At 42.0% G+C, this 22,268-nt stretch overlaps 1 protein-coding gene across 9 annotated transcripts in view; it reads right to left on the reverse strand.

Moving 5' to 3' along the window:
• Nucleotides 1–7,944: 7,944 nt before the first annotated feature.
• Nucleotides 7,945–22,268, reverse strand: part of LOC130164158 (multiple PDZ domain protein) — a 45,681-nt gene continuing 31,357 nt past the window's right edge. For 6 of the 9 annotated variants that reach the window (XM_056368683.1, XM_056368678.1, XM_056368677.1 and 3 more), the window contains 19 exons: nucleotides 21,613–21,793; nucleotides 20,328–20,524; nucleotides 20,080–20,171; nucleotides 19,117–19,195; nucleotides 18,643–18,711; nucleotides 17,679–17,774; nucleotides 17,507–17,581; nucleotides 17,143–17,338; nucleotides 16,791–16,936; nucleotides 16,002–16,085; nucleotides 14,632–14,825; nucleotides 11,900–12,047; nucleotides 11,724–11,810; nucleotides 11,504–11,600; nucleotides 11,234–11,397; nucleotides 10,469–10,573; nucleotides 10,030–10,124; nucleotides 9,670–9,793; nucleotides 7,945–9,489 (listed from right to left, as the gene is read on the reverse strand). In XM_056368683.1, the coding sequence (XP_056224658.1) occupies nucleotides 9,343–9,489; nucleotides 9,670–9,793; nucleotides 10,030–10,124; nucleotides 10,469–10,573; nucleotides 11,234–11,397; nucleotides 11,504–11,600; nucleotides 11,724–11,810; nucleotides 11,900–12,047; nucleotides 14,632–14,825; nucleotides 16,002–16,085; nucleotides 16,791–16,936; nucleotides 17,143–17,338; nucleotides 17,507–17,581; nucleotides 17,679–17,774; nucleotides 18,643–18,711; nucleotides 19,117–19,195; nucleotides 20,080–20,171; nucleotides 20,328–20,524; nucleotides 21,613–21,793 (2,376 nt within the window). In that variant the 3' untranslated portion in view covers nucleotides 7,945–9,342. The remainder of the gene's footprint in view (nucleotides 9,490–9,669; nucleotides 9,794–10,029; nucleotides 10,125–10,468; nucleotides 10,574–11,233; nucleotides 11,398–11,503; nucleotides 11,601–11,723; nucleotides 11,811–11,899; nucleotides 12,048–14,631; nucleotides 14,826–16,001; nucleotides 16,086–16,790; nucleotides 16,937–17,142; nucleotides 17,339–17,506; nucleotides 17,582–17,678; nucleotides 17,775–18,642; nucleotides 18,712–19,116; nucleotides 19,196–20,079; nucleotides 20,172–20,327; nucleotides 20,525–21,612; nucleotides 21,794–22,268) is intronic. The other 3 variants (XM_056368680.1, XM_056368676.1, XM_056368679.1) reach the window with 3 other exon arrangements.

Below are 22,268 nucleotides of genomic sequence, written 5' to 3' on the forward strand. Positions count from 1 at the left end.
GGGGGAGTAAAGCCTCTTAGCAGGCTGTTACTGATAGGACTCAGGAGACTTCTGCTGTCAGGGAGCGGTTACAGCAGTGTATTCCAGTGACGTCGTTCACCTACTGTCTTTCTTCTGTCAATAGTGCAGATATTTTTTTTGAATAATGCAGCCTTGGTGGGTTCTTGTATACATGTGCAGGGGTTAGGGTTAATCCATATGATCAATAGTGGCAGGCCAGCCAAGGTGACATCAGCTTTAAAACACACAGTATGGCAACTGTAGAGACTGATAGCTGACCTAACAGTGTTCAGGCCGCTGGCAGTTTGCGTTAATGATTGCCTCTGTACAGGATCATCGTTTGAATCACTGGTGCACCACTCGCTGACAACCTGTCTGCTTATGTAGATAGATGGCTAGATATTCTGCCCCCACCTTCTCTGAGTGCCGTGGCCACATGGGTGAGGATGTTGTACTTTTGCTTATAGTCTAATGAAGACAAATGATCGTGCACATTGCTGATAGGGTACAAGTGCTGGAAGAGCAAGGTAGATTCCCCTGCCTTAAAAACTATCAGCCCATTGAGCCGTGAATTACTCCACTAATGGCTTTGCAGGAACATTTCCACATCCTTTGATACCTGCATAGAAAGAATCCCCAAACCTTCAACATCATTACAATGTTAGAGATATGTACTGAATATTTACGAATGATTGAGAAACTGGACCACTGACCATTTACAAACAACAACAAATTTTTGTCATAAAATATTCTAAACTCAAGGACCACTTACTAGATTATTTTCTTGAGCTTTCAACCCTGTCTCACTGCCTCCTTTGAGGAATGAAACATGTCAAATGCCCTCACATGATCCAAGTACGTAACTTTGATTACATGATAAAACATGGTCATATATGGGCGGGGGAAGGTAGCCCCAGTCTCAGATATAGGCTACCATGTGTTTGCTTATACAAATACTGCATGTGTTTCCAAGGTCAACATAATCATCATGCTCCACCTCCACCTCCTTGATATTGCTTCATGCTTATAAAAAACTGGCTCAATAGAATAGTAGAAAATTGATAAATCATCAGTGTTTAATGCATTGCAGCAACTAGCTCTTTATTTATTCACGTTAGGAAAAAGAAATTCATGAGGAATCTCTGGATCTTGGCAAGCAATGCGACATAGCAGGGATTCCACTACAGCCCACCTCTGAAAACAATGGGAGGATAGCTGTGTGGCTGCAAGGCTTTGCAAAAGGCTTTTACTTTTGTTGTGGCAGTGTTGACACTCCATCTTCTGATGGACATTTTATAGCACTTAATTTGTCCATAAGGAGTATTTGTACGTAATGTACAGGTTACTGTTGAGAAGCACACATTTTTACACATTTATTTTATGTGCATTTGTTAAATTGATGTTAAGTTTCTACCTCAACATTCAAAGGAGGACTGTGTTCACGCAACACGAAAGACACATATCATTTAAATTGCTCCATCACAAAGTAGTACAGAGAGGAAGAGTCATGTGAAAGTGCTCCCGAATGGTGTCATGTGTTAGCATGGCCCTGCAGCCCTGTCTGTTGGCAGTTCACTCGCTGTCACCAAACAGAAATGTGCTGACTTTATTACTTTCACAACAACAACAACAACACTGACTGGGCCAATGTCTGCATTTGTCCTCAAAGTCATTAAACAAATCTGCCAAGCAAGGTGGTAATTTAGCCAAAATGAATCCCATTTTCTTGTACTAAACGATGATGAATGGTGACACCGCTGTTGCCTTCAGGAAACTAGATCAACATAGCGAACACCTCTGGAGAGCATTAATCTGTTCAAGCACTTCCACACAGCAGGTTCATGCAAGTCTGATGGAAAGTTTTACCTTGAATACCCTACAGCTTCTGTGTCATGCGCATGACACGTTCCTTCTGATACTTTCTCAGGCATAAGCTGAGTGAATGTGCTGCTAACCAAATAACTTAGGAGTGCTTCATAAGTAGCTGAAGGGCGTTCACTGTTGAGGAAAGATTATCAAATGCCCATACGTGTGAGCATTTAAACAAACTGTGTTCACATGCAGTGTTTGCATTAGCATTTAACAGCTTTGCAACATATGAATGGATTCCTTGGAAAATATCAGAGTAGAGAAGAGTCCTTCTGAGAAAAAAGCACGCATACACAAACTATTGTGTTTTCAGTTGCTGTTGGCTTAATGTAGGTGTGACAGGTGTTCAGGTAAAAAATCCACTCATCGATGCTCAATGTTCTTGGAATGCAATTCCTGTTTCATTCACCTTTAACAGCCCTTTAAATTCTTTTCGCCTAGGGTGGATTTACAGTCCAGTTTAAAGCACGTGTTTTTGTCTTTAGAGAACATGCAACGTTGTCACCCAGTTGCATTTCTATCTTTATTTCTAATGTTACCATCAAACAGAGGTATGTCAGATAACCATCAGCGGAATCTAGTCAGAGTGACACCCATGGGTGCTCCATTAGCAGTTGTCTTTTCATTTGCATTGATGGCAGGGCAGATGAAAGCAGGGGAAACATGTTCCTGTTCATTCCTGGCCTGATTTTACAATGACTAGAGGACCTGGTTACACCTGTTTAATGCTCGGAATCCACTCAGGAGGTAAAAAGCCAGTGACCCAGCAGAACTCTCTGGCATCTGTGATCTTCTTCAGAAAAAGGAAGAATGTGCAGTGGCAGCAAATGTTTTAACAGCACAAACCAGACAGGAACCACAGGGGTACGTTCACCTGGCCGGGGACATGTAAACATGTTTTAAAGTGCTGCTGAGGCCTGCGCTCAGCCTCTTGTGGTCTCTGATTTTTTTTTTTGCTTTATGTCCAACTATGTTTTTAAACATGTCATTTTTTAGAATGATACTTGTTATTGGACACTTTATGTGTCACATGTTGTGTCAAACCAACCAACCAAAATAGTTATAGTTTAACGCACATTTACGGCTAGAAAATGGCTGTTCCAGACCAATGGCTGGTCCAGGCTTTTTAATGACTTTTTATGGGTCTGTCTGAGAATGTAGCCTTGCAGTGCCCTCAAAATCCCAACATTAACCTTTCCCTGTATTGTTTGGCATCTTCAAGTTATCACTGGGATGCAACTCAACAGATAATAATAACAGAGTAGCACAAACATACCCTTTAGGCTTTTAAGCGATGAGCTGCTCAGTAACTGCACAGAGGCTGAATTTTATGACTTTATCAAGTCTTTGTTTCACTGTATACTATATATGAACAATTATAGGTTAAGTTAAGATAATGGTTGTGTGATTGGAGTAATGACTTGGTAACATGCATCAAAGGCTGATGAAAGCTCTCTGGGATGACAGGTTTGAATGTGCCAAAACAATTTTCTCATTTTTCGAGAGCTGACAGCTTCAAATGACGTATGTATCACCCCACTTTAAAATTCACAATTGTAACCCAGTCTTAAGGAGGGGTGAAAGCCTGGGTTGTAACTCTGGGAATGATAACAGGGGCTCTAAAAATGTCATCCTCTGAATAATAAAAGGAGCCACGCATTAATCAAAAGTTAGACATTCAAGTCAAAGCCTGAGTAAGTACCACTTTCAGAAAAAGATTATTTACGGTACGTCAATTAATTTGACACTCGTTTCAGTGTAATGGCACAGGCAGGTTTTCTCAACGAAGATGGAAAATGAGTTCAAACAGCAGCGAGCGCCTTAGGCTTCAATGGGTTTTTTTCACTGGTTTATTTTTCCATCCTGCCTTAAAAATCAATAGGATACGTTATTTTTAAACCAGCGGTGCAGAGAAATGGCAGTCAATAATACAGGCAATTAACAAATGTGGAGCAAGCACGCTGCAGTGGTATGATACAGTACTGGCATGGCTCTAGTGTCGGTTGGTCCACCACTTTGGTTCACATTGATATGTTATTAACTACTGGATGAAAAGTTTGTACAGATAGTCATGGACAGCAGAGGAAGAATCCTACTGCCTTTGGTGATCCCCTGACTTGTCATTTGGTGTCACCATAAAATTGACAGTCTTGGTATTTAGTGAAATGTCTTGACAACTATTGGTTTGACTGCTGGGAAATTTGTTGCAGATATTGAAGGAGGATGAATCCTAATGACTTACGTGATCTGCTGACTTTTCGTCTAATGTCACCAACACTTCTCTTCAGTGAAATATAACATATACTAGATGAATTGGCAAAATATTTGTACAGACATTTGTGTTCCACTGAGGATACCACCTGATCTTCAGACTTTTTCCTGTAGCACAAGAATGAGGTTCCAATTTCTGGTTTTGAGTGAAATGTGTCAACAACTGTTGGATGGAATGCCCTAAAATTAACTACAAATGGGAATTATAATAACTTTGGTGATCCTCTGACTCTCTCGATAGAACAACCAGTGGGTTAAAATTTCTTATGACAAAATACTTGGAAAACTAATGTCAGTCTCCACCTCAGCTGAATGCTGAAAGCTTATTTGCAAGTCTTTGCATGCTAAGATGTTAAACTAAGATGGTAAACATGGTAACCTTATACCTGATAAACATTTGCATGCCGGTATTGTCTCTGTGAGGATGTTAGCTGATGTTAGCATTAAGCTCAACGCACCAGGGCGTTCTATATTTGACTTCTTGAAGTCCTATGTCTATATTTTCTCTCCATGAATGCTGGTTCAACAGCCCTGCAGCCACATCCTCTCACGAGGTCAGATATGTGCACCTCTCACAAGCAAACAAAGGTGACTCTTCTATCCTCAGCTCTACAAACATTTCCTAGCAACTGTGTCACCACATTACTTTACACAGAGCTCATAAAGTGATGATTACACTCTCTGCCTTATCAGGCCGCGGCCGTGGTGATGTAATTTGAAGCTGTAACTGAAATGCAAACATTCCAAGAGAAACACACATGGCGTGTTTAAGACAAGAGGTGGCCTTAAAGTGAAATAGCTTCCTGTTATCAGGCGAAGGGTCAGACAGAGATAGACTGTAGTTTAGATGGATGGGTCATTAAAAACTTGTCTTGTCTAGTGTGTCGTTATAGTCTCAGCTGAGTAGACTGTTTGCATTGCTAACATGTAATAACGACAGTTAAGTGTTCAACACTAAACATTTAATGTCAGTGTTTGGTGTTCCCTCATTGAACATGTGCTCTGTTGTCTGTGTAAACACACTCCTCAGCCCTCACACTCCACTTTGTGCAAACACACCAAAGGTGAGGAGGAAATCCAATCCTGCATGATGTCATCGCTGCTTTGGTTAACTCCCAGGTTTATTTTAACAGTCAAGGAACGTGAGATTGTCTGCTGAGCTGTGGCTGAGGAAAAACCTCGCTGTAAATCATGAGAACATCCCGCTTCCTGTCTGCAAAGTATGACTCTGGCATAATTTCAGGTTGTGAAGGACAAGGAAAGTATGTGTTTGTTTGTATCTCAGCTGCGTACTCAGAAAAATATAATAGTTAGCATCTAAATAAAGGAGGATAGTTATATGTCTCTTTGTTTGTTCTGGAAACAAGACGCCAAAGCGAGATATGTAAAACTAGAGTAAACAAATGACACGTCTTATAGGGAAGGCTGGGTAAAATTTATCACACAAATGCGTTTTGTTCATTCTACCAGCAAGTAATTCCCCACTCCCGGTTTGAGTTGTAAGACGTGTTTACCAGTCTGAGGTCATATTCCCCTTAAGGTTTGGACTCATTTCTCATTGTCTGTGGTTATTAATCATCACTTCAATAAATCCTAATCGTACTTGCGTATAAAAACTAGGAACTGGCTTAATGAGTTTCTTCTCACATTCCAATCTTTATTAGTCATTTCATTTGCAAATTAGTTCAAGATAGAAATGTTCATTGAGATAAATGTTCTTGGCTTTTGGCATGTTTGTCTCCAGTGGATGAATTCTGATGTCACCAACAATCACCAGCCAATTTGTCTACAGTTACACCATTGTGTTGAGAGGAAGGACAGTTAAAGAGCAACTAATGTGTGCTGACTCAGACAGTGCAGAGGATTGTGCACGCCTGTGATGTGCTAATCTTTCTGACAGCTAAGTCAAGACTTGAGGCAACAGAGTCACGGTGCAGGAAGGTCAAATGACCTCAAAGCTGGTGAAGGGGAAGTATTGTCTTCTTGTAGAGCAGTGCATTCATCTAGCTGCAATTTTACACCACTGCCGCAGTGGAAATTCAATTATGCTTGCTCGTGTACGTATGCAAGAATGTGTCATTGTGAGGGAAGGCTTGGAAAGATGACCTTTTAAGACCCTCTGTTGTCTAAGACAAAAAGAAACTCACCATGAAAAGGTGATGCCTGATCCATGCAAAAAGATATCAGACTCTGGTGCATGACGTTGGAGAGTCCACAAAGCAGATCAGGTGCTCGGTAGATGAATGATGTAGGCAGTAACTGTGAAGCATATTAAAAATTTCAGACACAAAACAGTAAATACAAGCGCAACTGCTTGTATGCGCTTCATTTGTGTTGGTGTTATTATTTCCACCACTTTGTCCCTATTTGCTCTGTGATATTAAAAAAATAAAAGAGCAAACCCTTGCTAGCCAGTCAAACATGCACAATGGTGTCCCATTAGGCATGAGTCATCATGGCCCCATCATCAACTATGGGTTTCCGTTTGCTTAACCTCTTGATAGCCAGTGTGGAGCTAGCATGAGTCATGATAATACTGGCTCTGAAATGTTTGGACATGCGGCGACAAGCTTATTTCACAGGCTGCATCTAAAGCCGCATTAGTTATGCAGCTGACATTTTGTAATGCAACAGGATGTAAACAGTGCCTTTGTCATAACTCTTGTTTATGAGGTCAACAAAGAAGTCTTGTTCATGGGAAAATCCCATGTAAATGCACATAGGCTAGCTTGGCAGCTTGATAATTCTGTCCTTTTAAGTGATTTAGCTTTGGCACCGTCACAGAAAAGTTACACCATTTGCCCACATTCAAGTGGAGCATGACTGTGCAGTGGCAACATCTGATCTCACATCTAAGGCTTGTTCAGGCAAACATTGTGTAAACCAACCTGCGTCCCCTGATCCTGGAGGGAGGCTGGGTAACCTCTAAACCCACTGGGACCATTAAAACAACAGGTGCTTGGTTGAAGGCTCAGCTGTTGAGTGCAGGCTGCAGCTAGCTTGTTGTTTAGCTAGCAGCAGCTGCAGGTAACAGTGTGGGTCTCGACCTTAGGAGCCCCCCAACACTTGAGCATGTGCATTTCTTCTATGAAGGTACTACATTGTTCATTTCCAACAGCCCACTGACTCTGAACAAAGCCCAGACCTCATTAGACACAGGACTTCAAAGGTCCTGCTTGATTAATTGGTAGCCATCATGTTTGCTGTAAACCGACTTAAGAAATGGACTTCATGCACAGGACTTCGCACTAACCATGTGACAGGCTGTGAAGCAGCTGTGCTTGTCAGACACATGGGATGCCATATTTTATTTGTCTATGTGGGCTTTATTAAGTGACAACAGAGGGTCTATTCAAGCCAAGACCACACGTGATGTTCCACATGGCCTTGTTATAAATCTTTGTTCATGTACATTTCAACTTGCCTTAGCACCTGCATTACATCCATTCCCATTTCATTTAAACATGACCTCTGGCGACAGTACATTTTATCTCCCAGATAAAAAATTATCCATGCGATGTACAGGAAATGTGATGTATACTGTACAATAACCCAAGCATTCAGTATGGATCAGTCAGATTGACTAAGAGCTAGTGCACTTGGAAAGTTGCCCTGTATTTCAAAATGCCCAATGACTGCTATTCATTTAATAACATTATGTGGTCATATTTAAGTTTATTGTTATTTGGCTGAGGGTTTGATGGGCTACTTTTCTTGGTGGACGTAATGATGACATGTGTTTTAGGTCACATTAATTCATTAAGGGGAAGTGAAGTACAAGACAAAGCAGGAGTGGAACACTGATTGAATCCAAAGGTCACTTTTATTTAATTCAGTGTGAATAAATTCAATACTGTCACTTTGACAGTACTAGAGACACATTTAAGGTGATAAGACAGAGAACAGACAACTCTCTCTGACACTAGACCACACAACAAATGCATAAGGACTTCAGAAACTACACACTGGGTGTCTTCATTTTGGGTAAACAATAAGGTCAAAAAGAGTTCAGGTCCATTCTACAATCCATCTGACACGAAGAACCACTCATCCATTCCAACCTAAATAACAGTTTCTTTACTCTCCCGTGCACTTTCATTAAGTGAACATTAATTAATACTTACAAAATCCAAGTACTGTGACATAATACCTCATACATCAGCTTTAGCAGCACTATATTTCAGTGAGTAGGTCACACAAACACACTCACTCATTCACAATTCCTCATGCAGTGTGCACTAAAAACACACTTAAAGGATTTCACATCTTTCCCTTCAGAAATTTGTTGATGCACAGTGTATTTTACAACACCAGACATCTCTTTTTGCTAAAACAACAGTGACTTCATCATGTAACACCAACCGTTACAGCAGCATCAGCATCAGGAAATTCAAAGTATGATGAACTGCCAACAGCAGTGCAACATAAAAGACAAATAATAATGTTATCAGCTAAAATAGTCATTAGGGTATTTTCATGCTGTTTCATGCTCTGATTTTACTCTGACTTTCACCTGTGCAAGACTGTACCTCTGTAGAAACCCTTGGAAAAATAGGCCTCTCCTCTGTCAAAATATTCTGATATTGCTTGAGGGTGTTTTCTGCTACTGAGAATAACAATCTTCCAATCCATGTATCTCAATACAGTAAATGGTAAAATACTAGTCACAGTGTCCAGTGAATATTTCACTCCAGTCATGGAGTGTTTCTAATACTATTCACAACATCTTTGAGATTCATGTAACAACAGATTTAAAACATAATTATATGGTGAACAATTTATGAATTCATACAGTATATTTAATTAACATATTACTTTTAGGATCAATTTGAGCGATTGTTTTAGTGACAAGTTTTTATAATGACATATACTGCATGTAAAGCTACTCGTAGTAGGCTTCAATGGATCACAGTGTTCAAAGCTACAATGAGTAATCAGTGTGTGGCTGTTCATATTTCAGTTTGCATATTTTCACAGCTGAAAATCTGGTGATTGTAACACAATCACCTGGTTGTGAAATATTGCCGGCGTGAGCTCCACTGCGGTGAGACACGACACTACGCCTGCCCTCTGTGTTGCTCCTTTAAAGTTTCAGTCTTTGAAGGTGTAGGTTAAGTTCGGGTGCAAGTAGGAGTGTGGGAAAAGCAGTGAGGAGTGTATGTGTGCGTTTGCGGATGTTTGTGGGTGTTTGCGAAGGTGTGTCTATGATAGCACAGTGAGTGTGACAGTTCCTTTGGTCCTTTTCAGGATCCCGACGGCTTCTTCATGAGTGACGCCCTCCAGAGTTTGCCCGTTAACGGCCATGATCTGGTCTCCCCGTTTCAGACGCCCGTCCTCCGCTGCTGCTCCCTAAATACACACACACACACACACACACACACACACACACACACACACACACACACACACACACACACACACACACACACACACACACACACACACACACACATGGACATAGGATTTTGATTAATAACACACAGTCTGTGAGATCTGCAAAGATAAATTGTTGCGTCATGCTCCACTTACCTTTCCAAAAACTGTTTTAACATAGATAGGCAAGTCTCCATGGGGGCTGCCGTACCCTCCAACTATACTGAAACCTAGTCCGTCTGGTCCTCTCTCAAGAGTGATGGTCTTATACTGCGGTGGGCTGATGGAATCACAGAGACACTCCCTAGCATTATTAAAACCGTCAAAATAGAGAAAAAACCCTGCAACATGCTGTCTCTTAATATCTGAATATTACGGTTTTTATTTGAAAGTTAAGGTGCGTCAAGAATTTAATATGTTGTAACATTTCAAATCTAGCATGTAAGGGATACAGACCAGCATGATAGGGGTGAAACACATCAAAATACTCTGTCTGTGTAATAAACCAGTTCATACCCGAGGTCGTCCTGGAAAATGCAGGTGGGTGTGAGACCCACAGCTGCCGGATCCTGAGAGGGACCCGTCACGGTTGTGTCACCACCTGCTACCACCTGCAGGTGCATGAGCAAACACGCAAACAAGCGAACACAGTTATGGTATGGCCGACTTGATTTACTGACAAGATAACGACTGATAGCACGGTGGTAGTGCTGGATGAGCGAGACAGGTTTTATGGTACTTCAAAGTGTGCCGCTGGTAACCTTCGACTGCTCTTCCCAGATGAAAACTGTGTACGCAGATAAAATATACAGGACAAGTTCAGCTGCAGATTATCTAACTGTGTCTGTGGGTTTTATCTAATAAGAACAGAAAGGGTGAGAGGAAGTGTGTGTGTGTGTGTGTGTGTGTGTGTGTGTATGTGTGTGTGTGTGTGTGTGTGTGCATTCACAGAGACCTGCAGCTGTATTGTGCCTGTGGCATTCTTGAGCAGAGTCACTGCCTGTGCGTGGCTCATGCTTTCAGCAGAGGTTCCACAGATACTGACAATCCGGTCCCCAATCTGGAAAAGTGATAGTTTAGTACAATTTCAAAGGGAACACATGAGGAAAACTGGCCTGGCACATTCGGCAGTGGAGAACTGGTGCTTCTTCTACGGCTTCACTGTTACTTCCAAAACATTTGACGAACTCTGAACGATAATTGGATATGAAATGTTTGCTAACTATTTGAAAATTGAATTCACCGCGCCATACAAATGCAAAACCATGCTTGTTTTCAGATGAGTAATTTCATTATGTAGCGATCTCATCTCTCACTCTGGCTGAAAGGATAGAAGCAGCTTGAATATACTATTCAAGATTCCCCCTATTCATTTCAAAGAGCCCTTCTGTAGGCTTAAGGATCTGAATGCAGGAGTGGGAGATTTATGATCCATCGTAGTGGCTATTGTCCTGCTCCGGTCCTGCGTCACACAGAGCTACAATTGTTAGTTTGTCTGTCATTTAACTGCAAAGTTCACTGCTAAAGGCGGCAGGCTCTTGACCTTTTGGAGGGTCTGAGATTCACCAACTGACTAAAGTGAGTGGGAATGACTTGGCTGTAAGTAATTGACATTCAAATTAAATCCCACACATGAATTACTGGTATGTGAATTTTTCATTTCATTTAGGCTGGAAGCCAAATAAAAAAATTTACTGAGTAGGAGGAATACGTCTAGTACCTTGAGCTTCTGGGTCTGAGCAGCCAGGCCGACAGGGTTCATCATAGCGATGAAGATGGGTATATCCCCCAGCGGGCTGCCCACACCGCCTGCGATACTGATACCCAGAGAATCATTGGGACCTTTAGTGAACTCCACTGTTCTGGTGTCCTGATGCTCCGGAGCTGAGAAAATGTCAAAGTAAAAACAAACACATGGTTCACATTATTGGATTAATGGTTGGATTAATATCCGCGTGTTACTTCATGGTTGCAAACTCAAGATACTTACATTCCTGACTCTGACTTAGTTTGTCAGGGTCAGCAGGAAGGTTTCCAGAGTCTGAACACGACTGAGAGGCCGCCTTAGAACTGCCTGTTTCACTCATCTGAAACAAAAGGCATTCAGAGGTGTTATTCTCTTTTTCTGTTCCGTTCAGGGATTACATAAGAGTGATTTCCATTCTGCCTTAAGCTTATCCTTGATAGATGTTAAATGAGTGATAATTTACCTGACTGCTTTGAGAAAGCCTTCTCTCAGAGTGGAAGGGGCCAGCTTTAAACCTCCCCACTTCCAGTTTTATAGGCCCCACGCAGCACTACAACACAAAATGCCACATTGTTTTCCATTTTGGTTTTCCCAGCGCAGTTTAAAGCAGATGTTTTACTCTCACTGGGGTAGCTGTACCTTGAGCAGTGCAGCCACGGCCTCCTGAGTGGCCGACCTGACGTCCTCACCATTGACTGACAGGATCTGGTCGCCCTGCGTCAGTTGACCATCGGTGTCCACCAAACCTCCTTTCACGATATCAGACACAAACACTCCTGTGTCATTCCTGGAGGGAAAGGTGGAAAGAAAAGGCATGGAAATGAGATAACATTATCTGTTACTGTATTGCACGTCTACGTTGACAACTCTGCTCGTTGACCTTATCCGTGTCATTCCCTAGAGTTCTGATTTTGAATTTGTAATTGATGAAACACTACTGATCCAGCAATTTCAAATTTTTCCAATGGACCTCTGCACAAGTATGGAATACAGCTTTTGGGAAACCACTGACAAACAGCTGGTGAAATGGAATATTTAATACCAAAGAGTGCCCCCCCCACCCACCCAAACTGTGACCTCAATAAATGTGTTTTCCATCTTGGATCCTGTATTTGCTTCATGTGAACAATTTGCAGTCACACACAAGTGAGAAGTTACTGTGTATTATTTAGAAGAAGACATTATTGGCGCTGTAACTAACAGTTATTTTGCGTCCTCTAATAAGTGTGTTGGTGACAATTTTGAGAGTCACTGTTCTATTAAGGATACAGTATACTGAGCCTTTAGGAGACGTATGTTTTGGGGCTTGATTGATGGGTGTCTGCACCTGCCAAACTCAGCTATGATGATTGCCGCTTGCAACCTCAGCACCCTGTATGCTTTAAAGCTTTGACCAAATTTTGGTTTTGAGGCTCTACTATCTGACAAGATGGCAGCTTGTGGTAAACCTGCATCTAAGCTTCATAATGTCCGTCTACAAAGCAGTTTGAGGGGTCATAGAAAATACAGTATGTCCATGTTTGGCTACAGTCAAAGGTCAACACTGTCAAAACCTTTGCTTGCTCTTAACACAGACCTCTGGGACATTAACTTGACTACAGAGAAGATGATGAATCCTTAGCCTACGTCTTTTTCCAAATGCACGTCTCCTGCAGACTTTGCATATCTTAGGTGCCAGTCTCCACGTGGATCGAGACTAACGAAATCAGAAGCTGTGAAGCAAGGCAACTCGATCCCACTCAGTCCACAGTGCCAGAGATACTTGGCTGTCATAGCTCCTCACCACTAACTGCTAGCTTGCGCTTTCCATTTTAGCAGAGGGCTTTAGGTTGTCTGTTATCTTTTCTGTTTTTCCATCCGATTGAGCATTTCATTTGTTTTTTCCACTTGTGTAGCAAAAACGCTGTGACGGAGGCAAACGATTACAACTGCATTAACAGTTGATCTGCCTACTGCTGCCCAAACATTTGGCCCAACTGTGGCCCCAACTTGGGCCTTTTTCCCCTGCATTTTAGTGCAGTTGTCCTACGAGGACCCAAATGTGTTGGTTCCAAGCGTTTACACACTTGAACAAATTCTGCAGAGACTGCAGACAGAAAGGTATAAAAAACACACAAAGATACACATTCATACACATAATCAGTAGTTCATGTGCATGTGTGGCCTGCTTAAACCGTTCCTGAGGCTTATCCTGAGGGTGAGATCAATCATCGCACTGCACACACCGGGCAGCAGCATACTGCCAGCCTGTGGACCAGCAGGCCATTTCCCACATGTGCCTTAACCCATAAATTCTCCACCAGAATAAAAGTGCGAGTTGATTTTATGTTTAAAACAATTTGCCAGCTCACGTCCTGGTAAGACTCGTGTAAATCTTCCTCCACAGCTCTAGTGGAGACATAAGGAGCAACATTCCTATATAAAGTGAACATGTGGTTACAAGCTTGTCTGCGGCGATACGCCGGGGTCCCGATTGCCACTGGTGCCACTGAAAATGAGTGGAACACAAACCAGCTCTGGTGAGGTGCTGACTCACTTTTCATTTCTATGATGTTGAACATGTCAGCAATCCAGCCAGGCAGGTAAATATTCATTCAACCATAAAATAGGATTTAGAAGCCGTTTAAGCGTGATGTGTTCCAGTTAGCTGTGAGGATTCTGAACTTTTTTTTTTTCTTTGCTGTTTTTATTTTCATATCTTTCACAGACATGTCGTGTGGGACAAAAGGAAATTTTATGAATCTATATGTAAACATTTAAAAAAAAAAAAAAAAAATACAATAGCTTTCGCCGGTAACTAAACCCAGTTATGATAAGGATTCCATAAGGGGAAAGGTCTAAAGATGGTAAAAACAAATACATGGTCACACCTCTGACTACATATGATTTTGTACTTATTAAGTCTATTTACTTCTTCTACTCTATATTTAAATGTAAGGGTTTTTAATAATAGGTTACCTCTGGTCCCGTGATCTGCATTAAGGAAGAAAAACAGTGCAATTACTATGTTGACACTTACACTACTAGGTAGTTATGTTCGCCTGATTACCTTTATCATTCTATACCTCCCTATTATTTATAGTTGTAGCCTGGCGGTTCTTTAAACATGTTTTTTTTTAACACAATAGTTACCAGAGTACCAACAATTTTTAAAAAAATGTATATCTGGTAGAACTGGATAACTAAAAGCATTTTAAAGGGTTAGCAAAATTCCTAATATGACAAAAAAAAACCAAGCTCTTGAAAAACAAATACCTTTTCCACTATTTTCATATCTAAAGCTTATTCAGTATTATAATAAATCTTCTGTTGTACATTGATAAGTGCATACTACACATTAAGCAGTAATGCTAATAATAAATCTCTCTCACCTCCTCCCTACAATGCTGAGGCCCAGGCCATGACCAGGCTTCTTATGCAGCTCAACAGTGAATGAGTCCCACAGGTCTTCCTCCTTGTACTGGGCCTCATCCCTGTAGACAGACAGCCGGACCCTCTGCGGCGTCTGCCGCAGCACATTGATGGCTTCATCATGACTGGCTGCACGCAGGTCGATGCCATTCACCTGTGACGAGAAAAACGTACACATTTGTGTGCTCCAGCAATATGAGGTTGTTCCAACTAAAAACTACTTAAGGTTGATTTTGAATTCATAAATACAAAATTGCTTGAGCACATTTCCATTTTTGCCCATTCAGCAAAGCAGCGAATGCTTATTCTTCTGTTCCTGATATAAAGTGGAAGAAGCAGAGGACTATGAAATGTGCTAACAGCCTAATTTAATGCTAAATCTGAATTTTCCTATCACCACTGAGGTTACATTTCTTCTGTAGAAACCCAAACTGCTGACAAATCTGGACACTGGTTCATAATATTTAAACCACAGGGTGATGTTAGAGCACTTGAGTTTAACTAAAGGGAAGCAGCCTTCCCACAAAACTGTGAGAAGCTCAACCCGTCAGTTCAAGGACCCATGTCCAGCGTTTTTTTTTTTTTTTTTTTTACCACATTAAACGGGGGAAATACCTCATTAGCTTTCGCCATGGACATACAAAGGATTTTTCCCATAGTAACTAATAGCGTCGCTGTGGACCAGGAAACCGCTCTTTTCACTTTTTCTCTCTGACCGTATTTTCTAAACACAACAGCTTGGCTCTGGGACAGAAATGAATAGTAGAGGGCAATTAAGTCATAAGAGTGTGTGTGTGTGTGTGTGTGTGCGCGTGTGTGTGCGTGTGTGTGTGTGCGTGCGTGCGTGCGTGCATGCATGCATGTGCACTTTTCAGTTCAAGTCTGATTGAGCTACCATAATGAAACTCCTGAGCTCCACCCCTGCCCTCCCTCTGTGACAAAGCATGAGGTCAAATAGAGGGCAAATCCAAGTTGAGCCGAGATACTTAACTTGTCAATCCTCATAATACATACAGGCTTCATACGAGAGGTTACTTCCTGACTTTCGACTTATAATCACTTCATCCTTCAGTATATTGACTCACTAACAGCCAACAGCCAGTAGATTTTTTTTTGTTGCCAAATAATGATATCACTTACACTTGAGATATATATCAGCTCATTTATCACACATTTTTGCAGAATCAAACTACATGATCCTTGATTGAACTTTGAAACCCAAGCTTTCATGTTGAAACTCCTCAGGCCGCAACATCTTATTGAAGCGTGTAATGCCTCTTTTTTTTTTTTTTTTTAATCTAGGTCATATGTGATGCTTATTATACTGCACCTCTAGGATTTGGTCTCCTGCCCAAAGCCTGCCATCTTTGGAGGCTGCCCCTTCTTCATAAACTTCATGGATAATGATGGCCCCCTGGAGAGAAAGAGATAGAAGAGCAAATAAATATGAAAAAGAGGAGACAAAGGTGAGGAGTAACGGTTTGCTTAGAGGAAATTAGAGATTGTACAAGTGCCACGCTGGAGACAGAGAATGACTTTAAAAACCACGAGTACTCGTGAATTTCTTTTGCATTTGACAGCAGACAGACATTATTTTGTATTCTCAGTGTGCATGGTGCTGACATCCAGGGTGTTTTTCTCTGCGTTCCAGTGCGAGTGTCATTTGGGGTTCAGAGGTTACATTCCAGGGCTGGATATTGTCTGCTGCGGCCGAGGCCAGACAAAGAGCTGCTCCCCCAAGCCTGACTGAGCAGACAGAATAGATGGGCTGAGGAAAGGATGGCAGGAGCGGGGGGGTGGGGGGTGGGGTGGAGGAGGAGGAGGACGGCTGTGACAACATCATTTCCTACATTCCTGAGCCACCACGGCTATTTCAAACCTAAGTTATACCAAAGTGGGTGGCATCGTGGGAACTGACAAAGTACAGTCATGTAACTTCTAAATACTGAGAATACCGGATTTATTAACAATATTTGTGTTGCCATGGTTGTACTTGACTCCACGGATGCTTCTGGTGACAATCAACTAGTAACAGTGTTCCCCCCAGATCATAGTAGCCCATTAGGAAAGTGACACAGCCACATCAGCAGATTTGTTTTCATATTGTTCTGTCTCCTACCAGCAGGGTGTCGCAGCCTCCCACGATGCTGAGGCCCAGGCCTGTGCGGCCCTTGGAGATGTCGATGGTGGTCTCACAGCCGGGGATGATGGGACAGGTCGCTGGGTCACAGGCCAGAGTGGAAGGGGTGGAGGAGCGACTCAGGCCTAAAATAGAGGAAGCAAAAGTATAGAGATATAATGACAAAAAAAAATGTGCCATCTATTCAGTTTAAAAGCAGGGAATTGGGTTAGTTATCTGCCTATAGAATGACTAGTGATACATTATTTATCTTCCTGGATAAGAAACCAAACTCAGTCTTTAAATCATTAAAAGCAAGTCAAGCAAATCTTGGAAGTGTAAGGAGACTCACTAGTGACTGCTTCTGCTTCTGCTGGGCTCAGCATAGCTGTGGCGGCGCTAGGCATGCTGGGCAGGCTGGCGAGGACACCATCTGAGTAACCCCCGTCCAGGCAGGTTGACTGGGGAGAGGAGAAGGAGGAGGAGGTCTCATTTGTAGAGAAGGTTAGCTTCACTGGACCTTTGGCTTTTCTCAGTAGAGAACTGACCTAAAACACAGCACAGTTACTAATCAGACCCTGTCTTTATACTGCGGCAGCTGTTGTTTTTTAAATTATTATACCACCGAGAATAAGGATCGTATTTGATCTGTATTACGTTAAGAAACACAGTGTAAACAAATCCAAATTTCTGAAGATAGTAAGAGATAATGACACCTTTTCCACACTGTACCCCAGCACTGATTCACCATTCACAGTTAAGAGCTTGTCCCCCGGTCTCATGCAGCCCTCCTACATGGAACAGATCACATCTTTGATTAGCAAACCAAAATTAACTGTATTATGAATAGGAACCTTTCTTTTTCTTTCTTTTTCTTTTAATGCATACTTTGCCTGTGTGTCCTTTCACCTCAGATATAGTCTGAATTTCAACTCCGCTCTCAGTGTCTCCCTCGACAAAGGTGATGCCAAGTCCTCCGTCCTCCTATTGGAGAAAAACAGCGTTAGTGCGAAACAGGTGCTAAATAACAAGAGCTGCACCAGCTACTGAAAACAAGCATTACTCATCACTATTATCTCCAGAAAAGATAATTAGCCTGATCTTTTGTTCCTATAGAGGATTTTGTGGGATTGTGTACGTCATGTCAATGAGCTGCCCAGATGCTGCTGCGTCTACACTGTCATCCCCTGTCGCTTAATACGCCATATGGATGGTCCCAGACAAGGGGGAGGGGGGGGTCCCATCCAGATGCTAAAGCTCTTCCAGCAAAGTTCCCCCTTTTTCTCCTTCTCTCTCGCTCTTGTTTCGTGTCACACTCTATTTCTCTAGATTTAGTCCGTTCACCTGAATCACAAATGGCATGTTTTTCCAATTACCTCTTGTGGTGTCTAGCCATGCAGATATTGTCAGTTTCATTTGGTAAGATTTTGAGATATCCCCTGGTGAGATGTCTCCTGCCACCCAAATGTGATGGAGCTGAGTGGAGTTTTACTGGTGGTGCTCGAAGAATGAAATTTGAAAAGGAAAAAAAAAAAAACTTCAAATAATAATAACCACATGAAGTAAAAATCTGTTCCTTTGCTTTTATTTCTCCCATACACTGATTGTTTTATTTATGCACTCTTTTATTTGACAATGTTCTGACTCCTTTCTCTTGTCTTGGCAGCTTGTCAGACTCGACTGCTCCTGTGTGCTCCCTCTCTGTCTTTCTGCCATACCCCACTGACTTTTTTTTGTGTGAACATCTCTCTCATTATTGCATTGCTTCCAAGAGTTTGACTCTATTATTGTCCTTAGTTTGGCATTTTCAAAGGGACAGGGTTTGTCTTGTGTGGGGTCCGGTGTATCTCACCTTCAGCTTTATGATGTGATGGACATATTTTGAAGCGTCGGCATCACCATTAGCCGCAGCTGTTTCTAGCTGTAAGGAAACAGAAGGTAGTCGGTACAGTATGGAGTAAATAACTGGCGCTGGTGTGCGTGTCTGTTGGCTGGTGGGAGTGGAGCACTGTGAGTGTCTACACCACTGTTTGTGGTTTTTGGGTTTTCTTGGGAGTTGCACACAGGGACGGGAAGTTTAGACCACACAAAGTGACTTTTGGGAGCAAACATACATGAAAACAATTCAGGAGCTTGGCACAGGCAACACGCTGAATTTCCTAAGGGTAGAGTTTAAACGGCAATAAAGGTTATTGTGTGAATTTCGCAGTTTGTATGCAGCTGGAACTTTTGTCTATGACATTCCCATGAGGCCTTCTGTTTGAGCACTTGTGCGTCACGTGTGTAATTTGTGTGTTAACGTGTGTGGCCATAGGCAGAGTCGTACCTCAGCGTGGGGCTCCGCTGTGTCTCCCTCGTGTTCTCTCACAGGTCCCACAGCCATCTGGTTCAGCGCCTCAGTGTTCCTGTTTCAAAGAGTCATAATTCACGTAAATCGTCGCTCCTCTGCTTCGTGACAGCGGAGCCGTGATTTACGCGCGCTGATCACAGTGTGTCTTTCAGGGGGTCAGGAAAGGGATGCGAGTTAAGTAGGAGGTTAAGTAGCGTGATCTGGTAAGGACTTTGTGGAAGAGGGTCATGATATGTCTGTGGTAATGTTACATATTAACTGTAGACAGTATGAACTATATGCTATTCTTTACAGTATAGTGTTTCTGCAGTTAGTGTTAAAGAAATCATACTGGACTCTTTTATACCTTCACAAAATGATGTAATAATCCAAACTGCCCCTACAAAGGTATTGTTTCCGGAAGGTGTTCACCATTCAAAATCCTCTAAAAGCTCCTGCAGTTTCTATGTGCATTGCATTGTGGGAGTATAGCTGTCCATAAACAAGGCACTAAAAAATCCAGGGTTGTTTAGTATGCAGATTGACTTTATTTTGTCACTTTTCTGGTTGTCACACTACAAATTGGGTGAATCACTGTAACAAAGTCAAGTGTCACCTTGACTGATCTATGTGATATTTAAAAAAGAAAAAGACTAAATTACTGGAGAAGCTTTGGTGGATTAATGATTTCAAGTGAATAAATCCGTTCCTTTTTTCACAGAGACATGTGGCAGAAGCTGCTCGTCACTACTGAATATTTATTGCATTACTTCACCTTCAAGTACATCCTTCTGTTGAATTACAATAGCTCCCTCTATTGGATTTTAAATAGCATTACAATAGACCTAGAATAAACTTACTCATGTTATTATTATAAGCAATAGTAAAATTTAGTAGCTGTTGCCATGGAAATGTGATCATAGATGCTTTAATAAGAAGCGCTAAGAAGTGTTTTTATACCTCACAAAGATGATCTTGACTTTGGATGGAGAGCTCTTGATTATGGAGGATGCATTCTGGTGACTGTGGCCATAAAGGACTTGCCCGTTGATCTAACAGAATAAAAACAAAATTGCTCAGTAACACACACTTTATCACCAAGAGTGAACATGCAATGCAAAAATGGTGATAAAAAAAGGAAAACATCAGAAAAAAAGCTTTGACAAAATGACCAATCACTTCAGAAATACAATCAATACACAGCTCACCTCCAGCAGCTCATCCCCCACCACCATGCGTCCGTCCCTCCCGGCCGCCCCGTTGGGGTCTATTCCCACCACGAACACACTCATGCGAGAGCGGTCCCTGTTCCCTGCCAGGCTGAGGCCCAGGCCTGTCTTGCCTTTCTCCAGCTCAATCATGTGTAGGACACCTGGGAGGCTGCCATAGCGCCGGATTATGTTCTCTGAAAGAGGCAGATGAAGTCGTGGCAGACGGATGCAAGATGACAATGCTGCTGGATAGTGCCAGGTTTATCTTGATCCTGGTGTCCCATATCAATTCATGTCATGTTGCTTAGAAAAGGGGGCAGGTGTAAGATGCATGGTCACAAAAAGTAAATTGTAAAAAGTTTTAAATGTCAGACTGCAGATTTTATTTTGGTCTCGGTCTCACCTTCTATTTTTTTTTTTTTTTGTCTCAGTCTTGTCTCTATTGTTCTCACTCACGTCCCTTCTCTTTCTCTCTCCACCTCTCCTGTCTCTGGTGTGTTAGATAGCTGTTCAGACCAATGGGCTCCTGTTGTTCTGGGCTCCCTGCCACTGTTGAACCATCAGTCCTGTACTAATCTCCACAACTCACCTCCCTGGGCCCAACCTCATCAATCTTATCCCCGCAGGATGGGCTCTGTCTCTCCCTAACACACACACACACACACACACACACACACACACATGCGCACACAGGCACACACACACACATACAGACAGATATAGTCCCAGGTGTTTGAAGGCTGGAAGTCTGTCCTTTCTGCTGGTTGCCTGAGTTGAATATGACCGGTTCTCCTTGAATCAAAGAGCTCATCCTACAGCTGACATTACAGCGTCTGCAGGATGCTAATAGCTTAATTGGGGCATTGAGTCCTTCAGGTTTTGCTGAGATACAACCACCACAAGCATGTGAATCCGTGTAGTTTTATTGCAGACTGGCTGGATTTTATGAGCAGGCAATACTAACATGGAAGTTGGGGGACCTCTAGTGGCAGTTATGTGACAATGCATGTGACCGCAAGCATATAAATATCCTGTCTGTCTCAATTAATTGACTCTATTTATGTGAAATGTCCATGTATTAAGTCAAAAACTGGTCACTGGTCACATTCACATGTTTACAGTTCACATGTGTCATATTTGAAATAATATCTGCTTAATTTACAATTACCCAGTATTAAATAAATTAAAACTAAAGACAAAAATATAACTAAATGCACATTTTTACTGTCATCCCTAAGTGAATATATAACCGCACCATTAGAAATAGACAAAGTGAACTCACTCCAGTTGTATCCAAACTCGTCCTCCACCTCCTCCTCCTCTTCGTTTTCCTCCTCTGCCTCGGCAGGTCTGCCAGGAATCTCTGTCAGCGTGTCTGTATCAGTCTCTCCCACATGAGGCACCACTGGCAGGGGGAGGACAGTGCTGGTGGGAGATGCCTTCGCCACTTCACGCTTCGCCGGCTGTCACGCCGCAGATGGAGTTGGAAAATAGTTTATTAGTGCAAAGCACAGAGAAAGAGAGGATTTCACTCTGCAATTAAGTTTGAATCAAATTGATGTGAGGTTTAAAGGGATAGGAAGGCACATGAGAGTTGTTGATGTAATCAACAGAGGCCATATGCTTGGTTTACATTAACAGCTTCATCACTTTGAGCAGAGTATGTTAGTTTCGGGTTGGAACATAATTTAAAGTTATGTAATATGGTTCCAGAGGCTAAAATCAGAAGTAGGCTAATCAGCCTGTTTCAGCTGAAGCCTTAAATTATGATAAAATTAAACTATGTCAAAAATAGTCATTTGAATTACTTCATTATAAGTGCTGTAATCATTTATAATCAAAATATTCACACATCAGACTTTCATAATAGACTTACCTGAAAAACAAGAGCAACATAATCAAACTTTTGATTACTATCACGTTGCGTAGAAATACAAA

The sequence above is a fragment of the Seriola aureovittata genome, chromosome 23 (genome assembly GCF_021018895.1).
Source record: "Seriola aureovittata isolate HTS-2021-v1 ecotype China chromosome 23, ASM2101889v1, whole genome shotgun sequence".
In the NCBI taxonomy this organism is placed as follows: domain Eukaryota; kingdom Metazoa; phylum Chordata; class Actinopteri; order Carangiformes; family Carangidae; genus Seriola; species Seriola aureovittata.